Source organism: Astyanax mexicanus, chromosome 14 (assembly GCF_023375975.1).
Source record: "Astyanax mexicanus isolate ESR-SI-001 chromosome 14, AstMex3_surface, whole genome shotgun sequence".
NCBI classification, from domain to species: Eukaryota; Metazoa; Chordata; class Actinopteri; order Characiformes; family Acestrorhamphidae; genus Astyanax; species Astyanax mexicanus.
This window is the reverse complement of record NC_064421.1, coordinates 21,404,173-21,425,077: the sequence shown is the minus strand read 5'-3', so window position 1 is coordinate 21,425,077 and position 20,905 is coordinate 21,404,173. Positions and strand designations below refer to the sequence as shown.

Sequence of the window (20,905 nt, the reverse complement as noted above, 5' to 3'; positions counted from 1 at the left end):
CAAGAAAAAAACGCCCTTATAAGGAGATCGGGAGCCCTAAAACAGGCCGAAAAACGAAAACGGGCGGAAACTAAAGTCACACCGAACACTACAGAGAGACAGGGGAGGGATGTAAACAAAAGCTTGCCAGAGAACCTCCCCCCCCCATTAACGTCCATTATAGTTCAAACATTATAGTTCACAGGCCAGATGTTTCATGCCTGCAGGCCATGCCTATTGCCGACTCCTGCGATAGAAGAAGATCTCTGATCTCGAAAGCTTGCCTATTAAAGTGATTTTGCATTGATTTGAGTGTGCAGATGCTTCTGTACATGTGTCTATAGCATATAGTCCCTCTTACAAGGTTCTACTTTACTTCGAAAGATAACACATATAAAGAACATGCTGAAAGAACATGAACATGATAGCATTATGCAAATGGATACTTACAACTTCCAGAATCTTCTCCTCCATATCGAAGACAATGCAATCCTGAGAAAACAAAAAGAAAAAGATGACGTCAATCCCCAGGAAGCCTGGAGCCAGGAGAACCCTCTGAACCAAGTACTGCACCCAAAAATCAGGGTCAGGACAGAGTTTGTGTAATTAGTGATCCAGATATAGACAGCAGATGATGAGCTTCAGCCACAAATAAACAGCTTCGAGTCTTGAATTACATATCCATGTCGGTGCTAAGACAACATAATTACATAAGACTGAGAAAAGGGACAGCAAACTATAGTTGAAGATAAACAGGAGACGACACTAGTATCTAGTAAATCACACGGTGAGAGAGAAGGGCACTCATCTGAGCGCATCTCAACACTAACGATTTGGGCCAAACACTCCGTGAGGAATGCTTATGTGTTTAAGATATACAAACTTAAAACGGAAAAGCTTCACCATGCGAGTAATTTTATTACAGGAAGCAAAATATATGCCTGTTTTCGGATTAAGAAATGTCAACATAAATACACAATTGACTGAGATGGGAGTCGCTACTTGATTTACGCACTGCTGTAACCCCCACAAAAAAAAGGAAGAAAAGTTTGCAAACAAACAAACAAACAAAAAAAAACGTCAGCCAGCTCATCAATTTACAGGATTACTTATAGTAATAATGAATATTCTGTTTGAAAATATGTGCAGTATGTAGGCTATAAGGTACGGTATACAAACTTAACCTAAAGCTGCCAGAAGCACTGCACTTTCAGGTTTGGCTCAGATTTAATTGACCAAAGGTATCTGTGGCATGCATGATGAAACTAAATAAGCACCTCCATAATTAAGGAAAAATGTAAAAAACTTCACATAAATATAACCTGAGGTTGTGTGCAGTTTGTAACAATAACTGACATGGAGCATTCGGACGGGACTGAAAATCACAAAAAAAAACCAAAAAAAAAAAAAACTCTAAAATCAGTAAAAAAAAAAAAATACATTACCCTACTTCCTCATGTATAATTAACCCTGTCCAAAAAGGAGTTTTAAGTTCAACTGTTTTGTTACAGTACCCTTAAGAATAATTGATATTGATATGTAAATTTGTCCAAATATGTAACCCTCTATTCTGATTGGCTGTCCCAATGGGAGCTGAAACGCTATGTTCAAATGTCTATGTGAAAGGGCACATTCACATTTTTAAAAGCGTTGGTCCAACTTAGTTTCCACATATGAAATATATGAACTTGGAAATGTTAACATATTGTAACTAACAAAACTAATACTTACATAATACATTTTGACAAGAAAATAAAATATTTTTTTTAAGGGGGGTGCTTTAAAAGATTGAATATTCCTACAGTACTAAAAGCCCTGTTCACAGCTAAGGCAACACTGCAATACTGAGGGAGAGGTGGGGGGTACTGGTCAGTGGTGGGCTATGAAAGCAACCCCCTACTAACAGCTAGAGCTTGCCTGTCTATCTGAAGCAGGATATGCTGCACTTGTCCAGCGAGCACCTGTCCATCTGCTGCTTGCAGCCTCAGGCTTGACCACGGAATGCTTGGTGAGCGTTTATGAGAACCATACCACTGACCTGATTCAGTGCTTAGTGTTAATAAGCAGAGATTTGGGGGAAGTGTGCCAGCACAAGCTTCCAGCGTGAGCAGCATCACTATTTTGTGTGACCTACAAATCCAGAGGAGGATAGCTCTGAGTCTTTAATGACTGGATATCTATTTCTATGAGGAATGGTAATTTTTGGGCAGAGGAAAAAAAGCCACTAATAAATAGTACGGAAAAGGAAAGGAAAAGTATGTGTCTGTATTTGATATATTGCGTTAGAAAAGAGATACTTCACATTTCAATTGTTTTACTGCTCTATTTTTAAGCCAGAAGACATTCTGGCACCTGAATTGTTTTTCCTTTGTGCACCAAATTTGAGGGTTTTCCACAAATCTGTTTCCAAGTCTGAAAAAAGGTGGTTCAGAAAAGAATGTGGCATGAAATGCATAGCTTTCAGACTATGCATAGCTTACCATACCAGCAACCAAATAACTCTACAATAATTCATCTCAACCACATTAAAAAAATATCTTTATGGCATAAAAAGGATGCCAAAAATAGTTATATATGGATACATTTGAATATATTCAAATAGACAACAATTGGTTAAAAAAAAACACATCCCAAGATAAACTAACATCTACATTCAGTTCCCATTTGTAGACACTGGGCAGAAGATCAGACAGACACACACTGAGTAAACTGATCTCAGACTCATGGATGTCATCAGACAACAGCTGATAGAGATCAGATGGCTCTGTGTGTCAGCGTTTTGATGTGAAACTGGAGCAGCTTTGTGTATAAAAGCAGTAAAGAGGCAGACGGAGAAATCAAACTGTGCTGGCACAACAACTGAACATGCTACCATTTACACAGCTGGCCAGTAAAGCCTCACTGTGTTTTTTTGAGATTCTGCGTCTTCCCGTTGTTAATTAAAGCATCAGACAAGTTGCTACTAGATCACGCATTTGTTGTAGGAGATTTAAAGGTATATTTTTCTCCTCTAGGCCACAAGAGATAAGATGAGAGATTGTGTGTGGATTGGTCAGGCTTATTCCCCCATTAAGAGGCCATGCAACCTAATGAATTTTTCCCACACCATTAAACTCTTCACTGGGCTTGAGACTCCCAGCATGGGTTTAGTTTAACGTGGTCCATTCCTGACCCTGCTGAACTGCCAGCTCAACTCAGGCCTCAAACTCTCTATGATTCTTAGAATGGTGTAAAAGGTTTAGTGTTTTATTTAGTAATATAATGTGCTGGGACATCTGTTGAAATGTGATCCTGTTCAGTAGAAGAAACCCTTTCCAACGCATTTACCAAAAAATTTATATATAATAATATATATACAGCTCTATATATAGATCACTTAAAATTATGAATTTCTTTAATTTTACCACATTGAAAACCTCTGGAATACAATCAAGAGGAAGATGGATGATCACAAGCCATCAAACCAAGCTGAACTGCTTGATTTTCGCACCAGGGTGGCATAAAGTTATCCAAAAGCAGCGTGTAAGACTGGTGGAGGAGAACATGCCAAGATGCACAAAAACTGTGATTAAAAACCAGGGTTATTCCCCCAAATATTGACTCTTAAAACTTTATAAATATGAACTTGAACCAGCTATTTCTCATTGTCTGCAAATAAATGCTCTAAATGACAATATTCTTATTTGGAAATTGAGAGAAATGTTGTCTGCAGTTTATAGAATAAAACAACAATGTTAATTTTACTCAAACATATACCTATAAATAGCTAAATCAGAGAAACTGATTCAGAAACTGAAGTGGTCTCTTATTTTTATCCAGAACTGTATATGGTATGAGGAAGAGATAATAAAGTTTTTACCTAAAGAACTAAAAATGAGTGAAGTAGCTGTGTTCATGTAATGAATAAAGGGGAATCTCTTATGTGCTGCTTTTTACTTAATTTTGTTAATCAATTAAAATAAAGGTTCAGGACAAATGGGATGACATGACCTGATTTAGTTTATAGAAATGGTGTAGTAGTTTTCATATTGACACGTTTTAGTAGAAGTTGTTATTTTGCATTTTTTCTTGCCAAAATTCTGTAATTGCACATAATCCCCGGACCTAAACAGAAGTAAAAGTAGGGAGCATTTCACTTTAAATCAGTGGGACCTTTACAGTGCAGCTCTGCCCCTTTTGAAAGGCACTGAGCCCCAAATCCACAACTCAGCAAAAAGCTGCACACCAGGCTACTGCTACTTTTACAAGCATCATGAAATAAATCCATTCAGTGCCAGAAAACACACACACATACAGTCCTTTATAGCCTTTTTAAATATCAGCATGAAAACATAGATCACGCAAAAGGAATTTGTCAGGTGAAAGGGTAAGAAGGTAATTAAACTGACCTGGATTAACCTGTTGACTTTTTCTTCACTAGGACACAAAAATGCTTCAGAGCTGAAATTCATCTTGCTTTTATCATCCGTGACATTAAATAACCTCATAAGCGCTGGATCTGATGACACTCTAGCGTATTTAGCTTGGACAGGCCTTCATCTATTGTGTTGATTAATGCTTGGCTAAACACAAGCAGCGTTCATCATAATGTAAACCGCCCTCCTGTATCTGCAATTATCGCTGCAATGAAAGCTCATAGAGAGAAGCCTCCTGCTGGGAACATCTTGCTGATGCCCAGGCAGAGCCACATGGCACGGAAAATAAGGCTGAGGAATGCTGGCCACCAGCTTTAAAAGAGCACCCAAGCTTTTTTTTTCCTCTTTTAATGAAACTGTAAACTTAGAAACTGTGGCTGGCATTCTGGGGGGTCTGCCTAATAGCGTAAGAGTGTAAAAAACCCAAAACAAACAACTGCAATATGTGTGTGTTGAGGCCTCTGGCTTTAAGTTTGGAACACATCCAAATTTCCATCTCACATATGAAGAACATACAGAACTCATCCAGGTACTGGAGAATGTGAATAACAGATGGATTTGGAAACGTCTGGTAGGATGTTCAACATGTCTAATTAAAAATAAAAAATTAATGTAATAGAGTGGAGAGAGAAAGCAGACCTGCTGGACTGTGGTGGTCAGCTCCAAGCACAGCTGGATGATCTTGTTCTTGGTGGTGGTGAAGTCACTGATCCCAGTCAGAGGGGTTCTGCAAAAAAAAAAAAAAAAAAAAGGCAAAGATGTGAGATTCTTAAGCCTGGTTTGTAAACTGATCTAATAATTTACTTAAATTAGGTTTGAGTCATTGAATGTGTTTATATGCACTTTATAATCCAATTCCTGCACCAGATATCAGAGTTTGTCAGTAATCTAATCGATGCACATACTATACATGAACTTGAGTAATCAGAAAATAGGGAAACTTATGTAGGCCAATGAGTAGGGCATTTGTGCTTTATAACCAGCCAATAACTTCACAGAATAAGATGTTATTAAAAACCAACCACAAGACCTTTTGTGTCTTTTGTTTAACACATCGAGCTCCATTATAAACATACATCAGCTAGAAGATGAAGATTATTTGAATCCTTCAATTTCAGCATTGCTTCCAAAAGTACTTTGTCCCCATCTCATGGATGCTGTGTTAAAACAGAGTCTTTTTCACGCATTCACAGACTGAGAAATCCAAAAATCCCCCGGTAAATGAATCTCTCTTTATATGATTTCTTTGTTTGAAAATGAGCATGAGCTTGGATCTGCATAAAGGGGTTAATTGGATCTGTGATCTGAGAATCTGGAGTAAGCTGTTTACACGACCACTGGATTAGTTTATTGAATTATCCATAATCAGATTATGAAATGTATGTAAACTCACTGATTTTGCATTAAAAAACATAGATAGTTTTCTTAAACTGGGCAGTTTTAGACTGTTCACACTGAGTATTAAAAAATAACATGGTCAGACTGAAATCAATTTGACTGCATATCATTATATTTAGGCCTGAAACCATAATTATATTATCGATTTATTGTACAATAAATGGGCATGACCTGAGTATTGGGTATTAGTATTGGGAGAGCCAATTACCATGAAGAAGCCCATGTATAAACTTTGTTTAAAAACTGCATATTTTATGGTATTTTTATCTATGGTGTTTTATTTATTATTAAACAAAAAATATTGCTAATATTTAAATGTGTAACTACATTACTGTGCTATTATATTATCGATATACCAGTGGTATAAAATAGTCACACAGACAAAAAATAGTTATTGTCTGAATAACTAAATATAGCAACCAATGCTGCTAGTGATGAGCTGTGTGTTCGGGTTGGAGAGTTTAGAACTAACAACAGGTAACATAGTTTACAAATGTAAAAAAGATATGAGAAAAAATAAATAAATCTGGAACTAAGCCAAAATGCTAGTGTTAACACAGCCTATAGACACTTTTCCAGAGCTCTCTGCTAGCAGCGTATAAACACACACAGCACCGCCCACACTGTTTATCACTGCGTAGACAAGGACATTAATCTTAAAGAGAGACAGTAGTGTGACACGGGGCTGCTGCAATAAAGCCATTACACTGGAGCCACACAATAGCACAGGAGAACTCCACTTCCACTGCCGCGTGGCGGGACTTCAACAGCCTGTGGTCATAAACACTGAGGCTGGGGCTGAACGGGTTGCCATGTCAATCCATTACAAAAATCCTCTCCCCTGTCAAAGGGCTCCCATTCCTCTCCCAGACTGACCACAGCTATCCAGCCACAAAATATGAGAGAGGCTACCACATCACTGAACTCATTCTTTTGGTACAGGCCGAGGTCACATAAAAAAGTCCATCAGCACTGATTCCGTCTGGCGATATGAGCATATACTTCCTCAGTCTGCTGCTTTTAGATAAATAATCAAAAGTTGAAGTGGTTCTATTGAAATTTTTGGCAGAAGCCGAACTTGAACAAAATGAAAAACATTTGGCAGAAGGGTTTTTTGCATATATTTTTAAATAATTAATAATGTTATTTTGTCAACTACAAATCTTTCATTTAAAAATATTTATTGAACACAGAACAGGTTTAACATCCCAGCAGACATACAAACAGCAAAATATGACTTTTAGACATTAAATATGTGCATATTATATGTTGTTTTTGGATACTAACGGGAAAAGTCATGTTATTTAATGAGGTTATTTGAGGTGTATGATGGCGATTGCTTTTTCTGATCTCAAGTTATGAGGAGTCAAAATACATCACTCTTTGTTTGGTTTGGCTATTTCTGACCAAATAATTTAATTTGCTGACAAAAATATGGTGCATCTCCAATCAGAGTAGGATTTATTATGCTTTTAGACAAAGTGATGGACAGATTTGTCTCCATTGAGAGAGATTTCTCTGATACGGTCTCCAGAGGCAGACCCACTGAAACAGAAAATGTATCTAGTTTCGTCCGGCCTTGAAGGTTTCTGTGGAGACATCTCTTAAATTCAAGACTGGCCCCCGCTGCTTCTGCCTGTGACCACTTAAGCGAGATGCAAGTCTGCAAGCTCTGCACTCCAACATGATTCCATTAATGACATCAGCTTTATGACTAGACACGGGGTCACACTTGCTTTTCAGTTCATGAAAAGCAACTCATATGGTGACCATAACAACAAAAAAGCTTTTATGCCATCATAAAAATACTTTTACTTTCTACATCTGTACCTTTTAAAGTCAATAGTGCAGATCACTCCATTGCATAACGTTGGTATGTTGTTACGTGATTGATTTTAACCTCATATGCTGAATGGAACCAACAGAAGATTCCAGACATGCAATTCTCACTCCTACTGTATATTCTGACCCATAGCAACAGCACAGGGATAAGAGCATGTAAACTGATTGTGAAGGGGCTGCCATGAGAACACCTGTATAAGTTGTGAGGTGTTATATTGTGAGAGATGTCAAAAACTGGCCAAAATACTCATGGCAAGGCGACATCAATGATCAGATATAGTTTGGGACTGACAGTGGGTGCCAGATTAATAGAACATTATATTTTTGTTATACTAAGTTTTGCAGTAATTAATAAATCCACAACAAACAGTGTCACAGGTGTAACAGAAATACATCATAAAGATTGCCAGTGCAAACATGCATTTCTGGCAGAAATCACATCCAAATTCAATAGAAAAGGCCCAACAGGCATATTCTATGGGACATAGCAAACGTAACGAGATACTATACAAGATACTAGGTACACTAATACTACAGAAGATTAGTATGATTGTAATATATAGCTTTAGAACCACAATAGAATATTTTTATTCTATTTTAAATACAGGCTGCAGATATTCATCTTACGCAGCAAACCTTAAATTGTATATCCTTTCATACCTGTCCAGCCATGCCAGAAGGCTTTTAGCTGCACCGATGAGCTCAACCACAGATGTGAGGAACTCATTGGGGGGTTTGCGGGAGCTGCTGCCATCATAGCTTGGGCTCTTCCTGCGCTCTGAAGTCCCGATGTGTAGATTGTTGGATGCTGCTCTCATTCTTACCACCAGGTTCTTCAAGTTATCAGTTTCCACACCATAGTTCTAAAAGGAAAATAAACATAGACAAAAATGATCATGAGTATGAAGAGACACACATACGCACACAGACAAAGACACCCACACACAGACATGTTTATATATATTTTTAATATATTTTTTTGAGAATTTATCTGTGGAGCAGGAGAGTAAGGATGATGAAATTGCAAGAAATAGCTCGTCTGGAGTAACCAGAGTGGCAATAGCGATGAATGGCAGAACAGCAGCAGTTCTGGGTTGGATTTTAGGAGAGAAAAATAGGCATCCAGACATTTAACTCCATAGCATTGCATGGATGAGCGGCCACATCAGACTGACAGGGATGATCTGAACAGAGAGGAGTCACCCAGCAGTCCTCTGGCAGGAACACCACCTGAATCCCATGAAGCATGCAGTGCTGCTCTCCTGCTCTTATGTTCTTTTGATTTGTAGCATTGTCAGATAAACAGATGGTCCTGGAGGCTCAGTTTAAAGCTTTTTCTGGCCACAGCAATGCAGACATTAAGGCCTCTACCTCTTGCTCACTTTGCCTAGTCATGCTTAAGGGTAGGGTGCCCCGATTCTTGTTGGGATAGAGGAGTAGGGTGAAGAGTTGATAAGCATGGCATTAGCTCAGGTTATGTTCACATTACCAGGCTGAAGTTACTCGAATCTGATTTTTTGCCCAATGTGGCTTAGATCAGATTTTTTTCATGGCTGTGTGAACATGCCAAATCAGATTTTTTTTTCAAATCAGATTTGAGTCACTTTCATATGTGGTCCTACATCGAATTTGTATAAGAACAATGGACATGCAACATGAATATGAAAGGTCAAATTGGAATTCATACGTCATTTATTTTAATGGCATATCATGTAGTCTCATTTCTTAGGGGGAGGATTTCTTGTAATTCAGTTCCAAAGGGAAGAATGACATTCAAAAACAAGTGGGAGGGGTAAAATGGGAAATGTCTTTGGGTCTAGAGATCCCATGAGAAACAATACATCAGTATCACATTGACAAAAAAAAAAAAGACTGTACTTGTTTTCTGTGATACCGAAAGAACCAAAAACTAAGAGTGCCGTAATAAATGGAGATTGTACCTTCTCTAGAATGGATGGGGGCCGCATAATAGGCCTACACATGTATGGGGAAGATAAAAAAAAGGTTACTGTGGTATCTGAATTGGTTTGGAGAATCAAAACCCAACACCCAACTTCAATGGACCAGGGTTAAACACCACTGGTTTACAGTGGTACCAGATGATGGACAAAGTACTGGACAAAATCCAGACTTCAAGATTGCTAATACTACTATAACAAGATGATTTAAGGAGTTTACACATAGTAGATCAAACAATGTCATCAAACACAAACGTAAGTTTAAATAAGACTTGTTTTCCCTGCTTGAAAAACAGAAGCGAAAGCTGGTTTGTTTACGACAATCCGACAATCAACACTTAATTTTACTCCATGTCCTGCCACAAATACTGTGGTTAGTCATCTGTCTGAAGGTCACGAGCATAAGCTATAATTGCTCAGAGACTCCATTGCACCTCATGTTCAGCATCTGCTGCTGATGTGTTTCATAATGTAAGCCACTTGCTCTGTTTAGAACAGCACTGCCCTATTTAGACTGCAAAAACTGTCTGGCCAAACGCTTGTTGCTTAATTTAGATGCCAAACCTGGCAACCTTGCGCTCCACTTTGAAAAGGCTTCGGAAAGAATGAGCGCCAAACATCTGAACTGCCGCGCTGGGAGAGTCAAGGGGGTGCGCACGAAAACCTCAGCTCACAAAAGCAGCGCACTGCAGCCAGACCATGTGAGCCTGCACTTCAGAGCTTCAGCCAGCTTACTTTAGCTGTTAAACTTCACTGCTGCAATTTTTAAAACCTGCAATCTGTCAGAGGAGCAGTTCATCAACGTTCCTTTCACAATCAGGACGGGGAAATTGGCAATAAAACAAGCTAACCTTGTCTAAAACATAGAGTGCTGCAATGCAGCTGAAGAATAGCTTCTCAGAGTGGTGTGGACAAGCTGCTCCATTCAATGTTAACTTGAAGCATGTAGATCCAATTAGATTTGTAAAGCGGCTTGTTCTGTTAAGAGTTTTTAGGGACAAAACAGTGACAAGTCTCTTAAACTAAGCTCTTCAGAAAAAAAGCAACACATACATCCTTATACATTTTTTATATCTTTTTAGGACATGCCTTTTTATATTTAGTGTATACATTCACTATTGTGGAAGCGTTCGGAATCCTTTACTATATATATCATGTATACTAATAGGAAAAGTCAGAAAAGAATGGACAATGTAAATTGTCTATACACAAAAATACAGGGGTTAATATAAATAAATTTATATTGACTTTTATTTTATTTTAGAAAGTACGAACCAAATTTATTTCACATTTTGTCAACTTTGTCAACAATTGTACTTGTTACTGTTCATCTATTCTTGCATTTCAGACCATCCGTTCTCACAACACTTCCACTTGCTAAAAGAAGTTTTGTTTTTATTTACCCCAATTTACACAGCCCAGGCATTAGGTCTCCCCTATCACTAATGATGCCCCAACACCAGGAGGGTGAAGGCTAGCACATGCCTCCTCCGGTACATGTGAAGTCAACCACCACCTCTTTTCGAACTGCAGCTGATGCAGCATTGCCAAGCAGCATTACAGTGTGCTCGGAGGAAAGCGCAGCGACTCGGCTCTGATACATCAGCTCACAGATGCCTTGTGCTGATTGACATCACCCTTTTGGAGTGATGTGGGGAGAATGCGCAATCTACCCACCCAGAGAGAGCAAGGGCAATTGTGCTCCCTTAGGGCTCCGATAGCCGGTGGCAAGATACATGAACAGGACGTGAACCGCCGATCTCCTGATCATAGTGGCAGCGCTTAGCCTGCTGGACCACTCATAGACCATGCATAAAGAAGTTTAGGAACTAGGGATACCAAGTGATGAGTTTCAGGCATTATTTTGGGCCAATCGGTCCTGATCCAGAACCCAAACAGTCTTTTTACCACAGCCATGCCTTTGTAAGATTTGCAGCATGTGGTTTTGCATTGTCTTGTTTAATAATCACCTGCATGTCGCTGAAAAAAAATGCTATGTATAATATTTAGAATATGTTGCTCTGAGATATCAATGTAATATTTTTGCATCAATACTGCTACTACAGAAGTATAAACAGAACCCTATACCATCACAGACGCTGGCTTTTGGACTGGTCGTTGAAAACCATGTGAATAGACCTAGGATACTTACTCTTCTTTCAACTGCTTAACAGTACATCTCTGATGCCTCTGAGCCCAGACAAGTTAATGCTTCTTCTGGAAATAAGGCTTCTTCATGTTGTAGTGCTCAAAACAGTTTGCCAAAGTAATCCTTTGCCCATGTGGTCACGTCAGCTATTGTTGAATGATGGTTCCTGTTGTGCTTTTAGCATTGAAATTCCTCCTAAATAACTTAATTGTTAAATAATATCATATAATGTGTTTAGTTTTTCTATTTATTTGTCTTTTCAACACATCCATAACATTTTAGTCCTGAAACTATATGAACCACACAGACACACACACTGCTTGTCTTTAACTGCTGGTGGTGGGAGCCCCTGCCTCATGTTTTGGCAGGAAAACCAAACCCCACAGCCCATATCGCCATTAGCAGACTAATTATAACCATTGTCTGTCTGTCTCACAGATGTTCTGAATCAATTAATACTGCACTGCTGTGATGCGACAAAGCAAGCCATCTTAACAGCTTCAGATTATGACTGGACACAGTCAGGCAGAAGCCGAGTCAGTATCTTAGACTCCAGGGTGGAATGATCCAATACAAAACTGTATTTCCTCTACAGAAATGAGATCCATTATACGGACTCCCCGAGGCTCCGACAGAGAGGCATGGAGAAAAACCTGGTGTGCTTTCAGGGACCTGTGCGAGACAGGGTTTCTTAGATCTCTCTCCACAAATCAGGCAGAATGTCCCAGCAAGGTTCCTCTGAGGGCCAGCATGCGTTTCCTGCTCTGGAGACATTCTGGTAGGATCTGCCAGGGGAGCAACGTGGAGTGCTGGTAACACTATCCACAGCTCTTTCCACCTCCTAAGCTTGGCCTGAACATCTTTAATATCTATTCCAGAGTGCTGAGATAATAGAAAGCTCCTTCCAGAAAGAACACTACCAAGGCCTAAGGGGAAAATATGGAGGTGTAAAGTTTCAGTACACATTCTGGAAAAGTCATCTCTGAGTCCCGGTCTAATTCATTAACATGCAGCTCTTCTGCTGGAAGAGATCCTCTGGGTTTGATGATTAATTTAACAGCAGAAACCGAAACCGGAACAAAGCAATCATGTACAAAATGTCATTCACAGATTGAACATCCTAACATCAGGACCTATTCACAAGGGATGCACAATATATTGTTTTTTAATTATTGTAATGACAATATTGAAGATATATTTGAGCATTCTGATCAATAGAGATCAGAATGTCGCGTGGATGTTTATTTAATCTTCATTAAATCACAAAAGTACAGTTGTTGTGATCAAAACAAAGCAAGTAAGTCTTTAACAATTTTGCATATTGGTTTAACAATGCATTTTTTTTTACCCAATTAACTTTTGAAGTTAACACTACAAGGGTATAGATAAATGTATGCCTTCTCCAATACATGTTAAGTCAGCCACTTCCTCTTTTCAAACTGTCTCCAATGCAGCATCATTTGGTAGCCAATGCACTCAGACACATACATACAATTACAAGTTTCACCCTCTTACTTGACTTTAATCATGAAACTCACTGATTCCTAGTTAGAGATCATCAGCTCTCAGGGACCAGTATAAAGACCGTTCGCTCAGAGTTCTTGGTTTTGTTTCTTACAGCTGTAGGCAGACACTCTGTTAAGCTTGTTTTGGCAATGCAATGTTAGCTTTGTTTAGACTTGGACTCTGCAGTTAAGCCTTCTTTGTTCTATGTGTATTAGTCTGGCCAAGTCTAAGCACTAAGTGTTTTCCCATTGTATTTAAGCTCTGGATATCTGGGCTTTCCTTGCTTTGTGGACACTGACTCTTTGAGCTTTATAAATAAAACTCTTTTACAAACAGTCTACAAATCTACATAGTAGAAGATAGTCTCCAATAGTTGTTAAAAGTTTGTAAAGATATTCTGTTTGTATAGCTTAGCTGCAGTCTTGTCAACCAACTACAGATCAGCACAACTGTGCACACAAAATAATAAAACAATTAATATTTCTTGCTTCTGGGTTCCAAGAAGAAAAGTAAGAAAGTAGCATGTGGACTGAGGCGGTAGAATATTATTACCAGATTTTACACCAATATGATAGTCAATAGCATGATAGAAGGACTTTTCCTCAAAATTTTATATGATCTGTAATGTTAATTGTTGAGACAAAGCTATATGGAAACACTAAAATACAAACAAAAGGACACCAGCAACCCTGCCAACCTACAGGGGTTACCTAGACAAAAAAAAAACAAAACCAGGGAAAGTCCTATTTTGAAAAAAAGGCATAGGATTTCTCTCTTACTTCTCTTTCTCCAGAAAGTGTTGGCCTTTAACTCAGTTAAAAGTTCAGTGAAACATTACAAGGGTCTTTGAGAAACCTTGAACTTTTCCTCAAGGCGTCCAGCAAATGGTTTAGCTTATGGAAGGGGTTTAGTGCAGTTCTGTCATTAACCTTTCCCATGGCACCCGTGGCCTGCTGGGACTTTTCTCAAGTCCACACGGGGGGAAAGAGCGTTCAAAGACTGTTTCCTCACATGTAATGTTTGCTACTCTATGTCTTCCCTTCACGTAGCTAAAATAAAGCTCCAAAGTTTGTGGAAGATTTATCTAAGATAACAACTCTCGCTGAGAAGCAATGCAGGACAAATTTATGAAGCGGATCAAAAGAAAACAATTTGAGGCCTGGTGGAAATTGGTGGCCTTGGATGCACAAGGTCTGGGCCCAATTACAGTATCCATGAAACGAGGGGTGCTGGACACTGGGATGTACCGTATGGTTCATAAGCTATGACACGTCCATCAATCAAGGCCTTCATCTCCACTAACGTGAGCGTTTCCATATGTCCATTGCAGTATTTTTATATACGACCTCCATTATCTTCTCTACAGGAGCTTAGCTGGATGAATGATCTGAGAGGAACCAAGTTGTTCTAAGGGCAGATAATGTTCTTCCTTTCCCTTGATCATAATCACTATTTCTTCTCACTAAAGCAAATACTTTTTTGGCAATTTGCAGAAAAAGCCATTCATTAGAAAGAACTTTAATTCACTTGCTTCTGTTGGAAATGTTGGGAGTTTGTTCAGTTAGTGCTTCAGTCAACACAGGATCAAACTATGACTCATCCCTCTTCAAATCGGATGACAAACAGAAACCAATGATGTGAGAACAAATAACGAGACGCATAGTTTTAAGCATGCTGCAAACTGAAGAGGGAAGAATTAATTAATATGGAATCTCTCAAGAGCATAAGGATCTCACTAAAACGTGTAAGCCATCAAAGAAATGTGCTGAGATGCTTTTTTTTCACCCAGGAAGTGATAAAATACAACATAAACCAGTTCCATCTGCCCAAATAGGGGGCTGACAAAGCTGAAGTGCACAGCTTGGAGCTATTCCGCTAATTCTAAGCTTCTTCTCTTCTGCCAACCTTCGACCTGTTCTTCCTTTGTACACTTTTGTATCTCATTTAAGGCAGTGCGGGTGTGAATTCTGGTGGGGTAGTTAGTAACTGTGTGATCATGGAGCACTGACTGAGCAAACAGCAGCTCTAGTAGAGAGCTTGAGGCTATGGGTTGTTGGACAGAGCGGAGCGATGCTTTCAGTTGCAGAGGACTTTTATGTATTGTACTACAGTCAATGTGTCTTTCCACCTGTGTATACACTGGGTTGAAAGCATAGAAGAATGCATGCATACACTTCTAATAAAAATATAAAACAAAACAAAAATAAAGGAGAGTCATACTCAAAAGGACTGAAACTTATTGGATAATTGTGCCAGAACTGAAATGGATTGATTGATGTCCCCCATTTGTCTTGGTAGACAATTGTCTATTCCAACAAGACAATGGTTGTCCACATACTGCTGTCATATTAAGAGCTTGCCTTGAAGACACAGATACTATCCTTCCAGACCTGTCATGATCATAAATGTGTGGGATACTACTGAATGTGCCATCAACAGTCCACCCCTACCACAAAATATGCAGGAACTGTGTTTAATGTACAAGCTGTACATTAAAGACACAAGACATCTGGCATGTTAGCATGTTGTGTTACACATGCATTACACACAACAGCTGTATATGTAGCACAATAACCTTGACCAAGAGTTAACAATATCAGTCAAAATTTTTAATAATTATTAATCCTGGTAACCTGTTTCTCCCTCCATTCTGACACATTATGTACTTCATTCTTGTTTTTTCACCCAACAAAAAAATAAAAACAACATCTGCAACATATCCATTATCCATAATCTATAAAGTAAGCAATAATGAGGAAAGCAAGCTAGAAAAGAAAAGAAAAAAAAAACCTTAAGACCAGCTTTTATCTCCATTTAGTTCCTTCCTGTCTTTTTACGTGTATAATATGCCTACCTTTCAATAGCCTTAATCCTCGGCCACAGGCCATGCTGGACTTTCTGACTGGTAACAGTGTAGAAAACCCTGTGAGTCAAGTCCAGCCAGTGACATGCTCAACAAGTGCGTTTACACGCCTAGGGCAACGCTCCCTTGTGTTTAGCTCCAAACTCTACAAACCACCCAAAGCTTCCTGGCTGCCTCTTTCAGGCTACTGGTGAGGTTACAGAGTGTGTTTAAAAAAGGAAGTGAGGGGATGTTTTCACTGTTAGTAGACTGTGATAAATAGCAATTTCCCAATCTGAGACTCAAATCTCACGAGGCACTTGCGCTATATTAACAGGCCTGGCATGTTTAGTAACTAGGCGCTTATGTAGCCAGGTTTAGTGTGGAGGTTTGAGGACAAGGCTGGAAAAATGATACACATGGGGGTGGATGTATTCCCAGGACTTTTCTCCCCCGCCCAACTCTCACTGTTGGTTTTCACATTATAATCATATAATAAAAACAGTGCACCCCGTATACATTTTTCCAAAATTCTTCCTTAACAAATGCATAGTTGGACACAGTATGACCAAAATAAGCACAAGGTACTTTAGAAAAAAAAACAAAAACAACTAAGAACTAACTGAGCATATTTTGCTGCCTGTACCAAAAATACTGTCAGTCATTCATTAAAATAATCATTGAATTAAATTGAAATTAAGGAAAATTGTTTAATTACTCATGATATTAATTTGAGGTCCTATCACCCAGCATTAATGTTTCAGTTATATTTTCAGCTAATGTTTAAGTTAATGGTAACAGTGTAAGAAACCTATACCAACTGGCAAAAACAATGCAATATAATAATGAAAATGATATATTTAATAATTAAATTATATATTTAATCAGAAGATTTTTTGCCGTAAAAAGAAAGGTAAGTAAAGTATGTAGTTCAAACCAATGTTCCAATTTTGAATAGGTTGTTTTCTGGTAGTGCACAAAAGTACAATGGCAGTAAAATATATATATATTTTTTAATTTGCCTACAATTCTCATATTGGTTTATTCAATGTATATAATTTAGAACTGCTTTTTCAACTATTTATACCAGAAATCTCTAGAGTTATATTTATACCATCTCGTTCCTCATTAGTGCTAACTACCAACAGTCTGGCTAAAGGTTATATTTGCTACATTATTGTGAAGCTTAAGAAGTTCAATATTTATTTTTCTCCTAGTGATTTTAATATGTTTCTAACACTACAGTTTGGATATCTGTACGTTCAATTTTGTTTGAGTAAGTTATCGTGGCAGAACGAGAGCAGTATTTCTTCCCTGTCTGTGATTTATCTTGGTAGTGCCCACACACTAACCCTCTCAAATGGTCCCAAATGTAAGTCAAATATGTATCTACCATTTTTTTAAGCACATATTTAAACTGATTTATAATTGGAGTTCTTTGAAATTATGAGTTTGTTGTTGGGTCTTAATTCTTTTTTGGTATTTCTGAATTGTAGCATCCAAGTTTAAGTTACTGACCAGAGCACACAGCAGGTCCACAGCCTCCAGCACCAGCTCCTGATGGCCAATGCGAGCCACCCCCAGCTCCTCCAGGTCCTGGTGAGAGATCTTAAGCAGCTGCTCTCCACTTATCTTCTCCCTCTCAAAGTTAGACACATACTGCTGCAGACTGTCATCAAGACCTTGAAAGAGAAAAGTAAAGAAAGAAAGAGAGAGAAAATATGAACAAGTTAGCATAAGACAAAAATATCAGAAAAACAAAAAAATAATGGAGGCATCCAAATTGCATACTACACACAAGTACTATAAAGTATTCACTTCATAACAATCTTAATAATGCAGCTGCAGTCTGAGGGTCCAAAGATCACAAGCATCCAATACTAACTTGACCTTCTTTACTAGATTGTCTGAATCTTTTGATGTTAGTATCATTATTATGCAGATGAACATTTTTCAGAATTTTGTTTCACAATGTTTAGACAGTTTTTTTGCAGATGGGTTAACCTTTGCTCATCTTTGCTTCTGAAAGACTCTGCCTCTTTATAATAAATATGTTATATCCTTTTATAACTCCTACTTTTCCAGTCTTTTAGTTACTTTTTTAAAATGGACTTCTGCCATCTTCTGCCATCTATGAGATTTGAAAAATCACTGCAGTCTATTCCTTTTTAAATGTATTACATTTTAAATGGTGTCCCAACTTTTTGGTAAATGGGCTGTATAGTAAATCAATGTCTAGAACTTTTATTGTTTTCAAAACAAGTAGCAGGCAGTCTGTTCTGAGAGGAACAGTGGCTGCATGTTTGCATTACGACTGCTCAGACAAAACAGGTGTGCAAGATGGACCTCCCAGATAAAGCCAAAATAAACACCACGCTAGTTGCACCTGCCTGTATGTATGTGTACGTGTGTGTGTGTGTGTGTGTGTGTGTGTGTGCATGCATGTGTGGTAAGTGGCTAGTTAAACAATAACCAGCCTTTTATTTGATGGGGAAGGGTCAACTGTAACTGAAACTACAACAGTTCAAACGCAGCACTCCCCATCTTAACAGACCTCACGTCAAAAGGAACCAGCGCTAATGTTCTGGACAAACTGGCTTTGTAAGTATCCTGCAACATCCGGGTTAGTTTCCCAAGAACTGTCGTTCCTACAGAGACAAAATCCAGGAAATGTTTCTGTAGCTATTCGTGACTGTCACAAAACTGAAACTCAAAACTGAAACTGCTCCACCGGTTTTACTCCAATACCTGAAACCGTTACAACACAAGTGAGGAGGATCTCTTCACGGAATGTAAATGAACAAGCCGGGCAGAATGAAAGGGAACTGTTCAGCTCGCACGGGAACTTGCATTTGGTTCTCAACCAACAAGCCGCCTCTGCAACAACACACTCCTACACCAACCCACATGCACAATGTCTCCCACTCATCTTGCCCCTCAGCCAGTGTGGCGGTGAAGGATGGCTCTATGGAAGGATGGGGGATGGGTGTCCGCCCAGTCAAAGGCGGTACAGAGAGGGGCAGCTGCAGAGGACTGGCCCCATGCCCTGCTGCTCAAAGGCCTGTCAGCCCAGACACAACCACAGAACTAAGCATTCAGCACCTCATCCATCTCAATCCATCTTTGGAAAGGCAACACTAAGCACTAAGCACTAGTTTAAAATGGATATATATTACAAAAAGTTTGTATGTACAAAGGCGAAGGTAGGGATGAGCAACATTTGTCAAAAATGCTGTATGAGTGATTCTTGATTGCTCTTTAATTCGTTTATCAACTAAAGATTTTTAAAAGTTTATTGTATTTGGACATGTGGCAAAACACTAAAAACTGTCCTATTAGGAGCTATCAAATATGCAAACTGTACTGTATGTTTTCCATTTATTTTCAAATAAGTCCACGCGATACAAGCAAAATAAAATTAGCACAAAACATACATTAAAAAGTTTAATTTATCTACTTGGTTAGGAATCACAAGCGGTATGATCAGGAGATCGCAAGTTCGAATCCTGTTCATGTAGCTTGCCATCAGTTGCCGGAGCCCTGAGAGAGCACAATTGGCCTCCAAAGGGTGATGTCGACCAGCACAAGGCATCTGTGAGCTAATGTATCGACTACTGTATCCACTATTGCTGCTGCAATTGCATTATGTGCCTTTTTTTAATTGTTCCACAAGTGTGTTCACTGTAGCCACACTCAAAAAACTAACCATATTTGAGTGTGATATATGTATGGAACTTCTATTAATACTTTACCCTACACACTAAAACACTAGCTGGTAATTAACAGCAATTGGGACACAATATGTTTCTCATTATAATCTACATTATAAACTATAAATAAACTATAAATAAATTTATATTGAACAAGTTGTGAAAAAAAACAAAAAAAACGTAAAGCTTATAGTTCAGTTAAGTGCAAAATTGAAAACTCAGTGCCACATAAAAGAGTTTTATCTTTGACAGGTTTTTATCAGCAGCACAAGCCCTAATCTATTCATGGCTGAACTGTAGTAGACATTGTAGCATGCTAGGCTTATTCACTTCAAAGCTCAGCCACAAGCATGAAAGTGTGAATCAGGTTGACTGAACACAGACCAACACAAACAGTACATCCGACTGACTGATCCAAGCTGTGCTAACTGAACAGAAGCGAATAAAAAGGTATAAAAAAAAAAGTCTTCTTTCAGACTGAGATCGCCTTTATTGCTGAGAAGGCATTTCCTGAAGAGCGATGCCATTCTTCTGCAGATCTTTTCAGAGCCTGCTGATGAGAGGAAGAGGAGAGCAAGAGGCGCTGGAATGTGCTGAAGTGATTTCAGGGCTTGATCCAGCACTTTCTGTGCGGTTTTCCTTCATTACAGTGAGATGTCACTCGGCCACACTGAAATTAGCAGCTCTTCACAAGGCTTGCTAATGAAAGCCCTTCACATTGACTGTTGCTGAAGAGGCTCTGCATTATTTGACATGGGCCTGGAAAAATAAGGTGCCTTTAAAGTCCACAATGCTCAGAATGATGCTGCTTTTAAAAGCTGTTTAGGAATTCCAAAACCTATTGTTGTTTCCTGTAAAGAACCAGGAATTCGGGATCAGTCGAGGGCCACACTACAGATAATTGGGATGTTTTCATCCTAAGTTGAGCATATCAACTAGCTTAACACCAAATATATATGGATACATACATCTGTTCCCATCCACTGTACCCAGCAGCCATTAAATAAATAATCTGAATAAATCAGTGAATTAATTTTATAGGAGGTAAAGTGAAGAATGGCTGTTCTAGTCAAAACACTTATGAAACGAGTGTGAAACTGTCATCA

The 20,905-nt window shown here is 38.7% G+C and overlaps 1 protein-coding gene across 2 annotated transcripts in view; it reads right to left on the bottom strand.

The window, feature by feature from the left end:
- LOC103032278 (connector enhancer of kinase suppressor of ras 3-like) overlaps window positions 1-20,905 on the bottom strand; it is a 74,155-nt gene that overhangs the window by 36,581 nt on the left and 16,669 nt on the right. For both annotated transcript variants that reach the window (XM_049463508.1, XM_049463509.1), the window contains exons 2-5: window positions 17,608-17,771; window positions 8,295-8,497; window positions 5,034-5,121; window positions 430-471 (exon numbers count right to left, since the gene is read on the bottom strand). In XM_049463508.1, the coding sequence (XP_049319465.1) occupies window positions 430-471; window positions 5,034-5,121; window positions 8,295-8,497; window positions 17,608-17,771 (497 nt within the window). The remainder of the gene's footprint in view (window positions 1-429; window positions 472-5,033; window positions 5,122-8,294; window positions 8,498-17,607; window positions 17,772-20,905) is intronic.